This window comes from Cariama cristata, unplaced genomic scaffold (genome assembly GCF_000690535.1).
Source record: "Cariama cristata isolate BGI_N322 unplaced genomic scaffold, ASM69053v1 scaffold16451, whole genome shotgun sequence".
Lineage (NCBI taxonomy): Eukaryota > Metazoa > Chordata > Aves > Cariamiformes > Cariamidae > Cariama > Cariama cristata.
The window spans coordinates 1-308 of NW_009599979.1; the positions used below are offsets into that span (position 1 = coordinate 1).

General features: G+C 64.3%; 1 protein-coding gene across 1 annotated transcript in view; it reads right to left on the bottom strand.

Moving 5' to 3' along the window:
• Positions 1–5: 5 nt before the first annotated feature.
• The window catches only part of LOC104169064 (palmitoyltransferase ZDHHC5), a gene marked incomplete at its 3' end in the record, with an annotated part of 12,733 nt that continues 12,430 nt past the window's right edge, over positions 6–308 (bottom strand). The window contains exons 8-9 of the mRNA XM_009709873.1: positions 265–301; positions 6–95 (exon numbers count right to left, since the gene is read on the bottom strand). Of these exons, the coding sequence (XP_009708175.1) occupies positions 6–95; positions 265–301 (127 nt within the window). The remainder of the gene's footprint in view (positions 96–264; positions 302–308) is intronic.

Below are 308 nucleotides of genomic sequence, written 5' to 3' on the forward strand. Positions count from 1 at the left end.
CTCTCGGGCTCTAGGCTCGGCTCCGAGCGGTAGCTGGGCTTGCGGCTGCTCTCACAGATGGAGTTGGGCTCCTTCAGGCTGTTCACTCGGCTCAGCTGAGGAGCAGAGACACAGCAGTCACTCACAGAAAGAGGGGGCCCCTGCAAAGCTCTCAACACCCACCCCAAACTCTCCCCCATTCAGGAATGTGGCAGCATCCCCTCGAAGCTGGGTTGCCCCCAGCCGGGCTCAGCCTCAGGAAGGCAGCAGCGGGCACAGCCTTACCTTGGCGCTGGGGGAGGGGGGCAAAGCTGCTGAGGTGCTGCGCG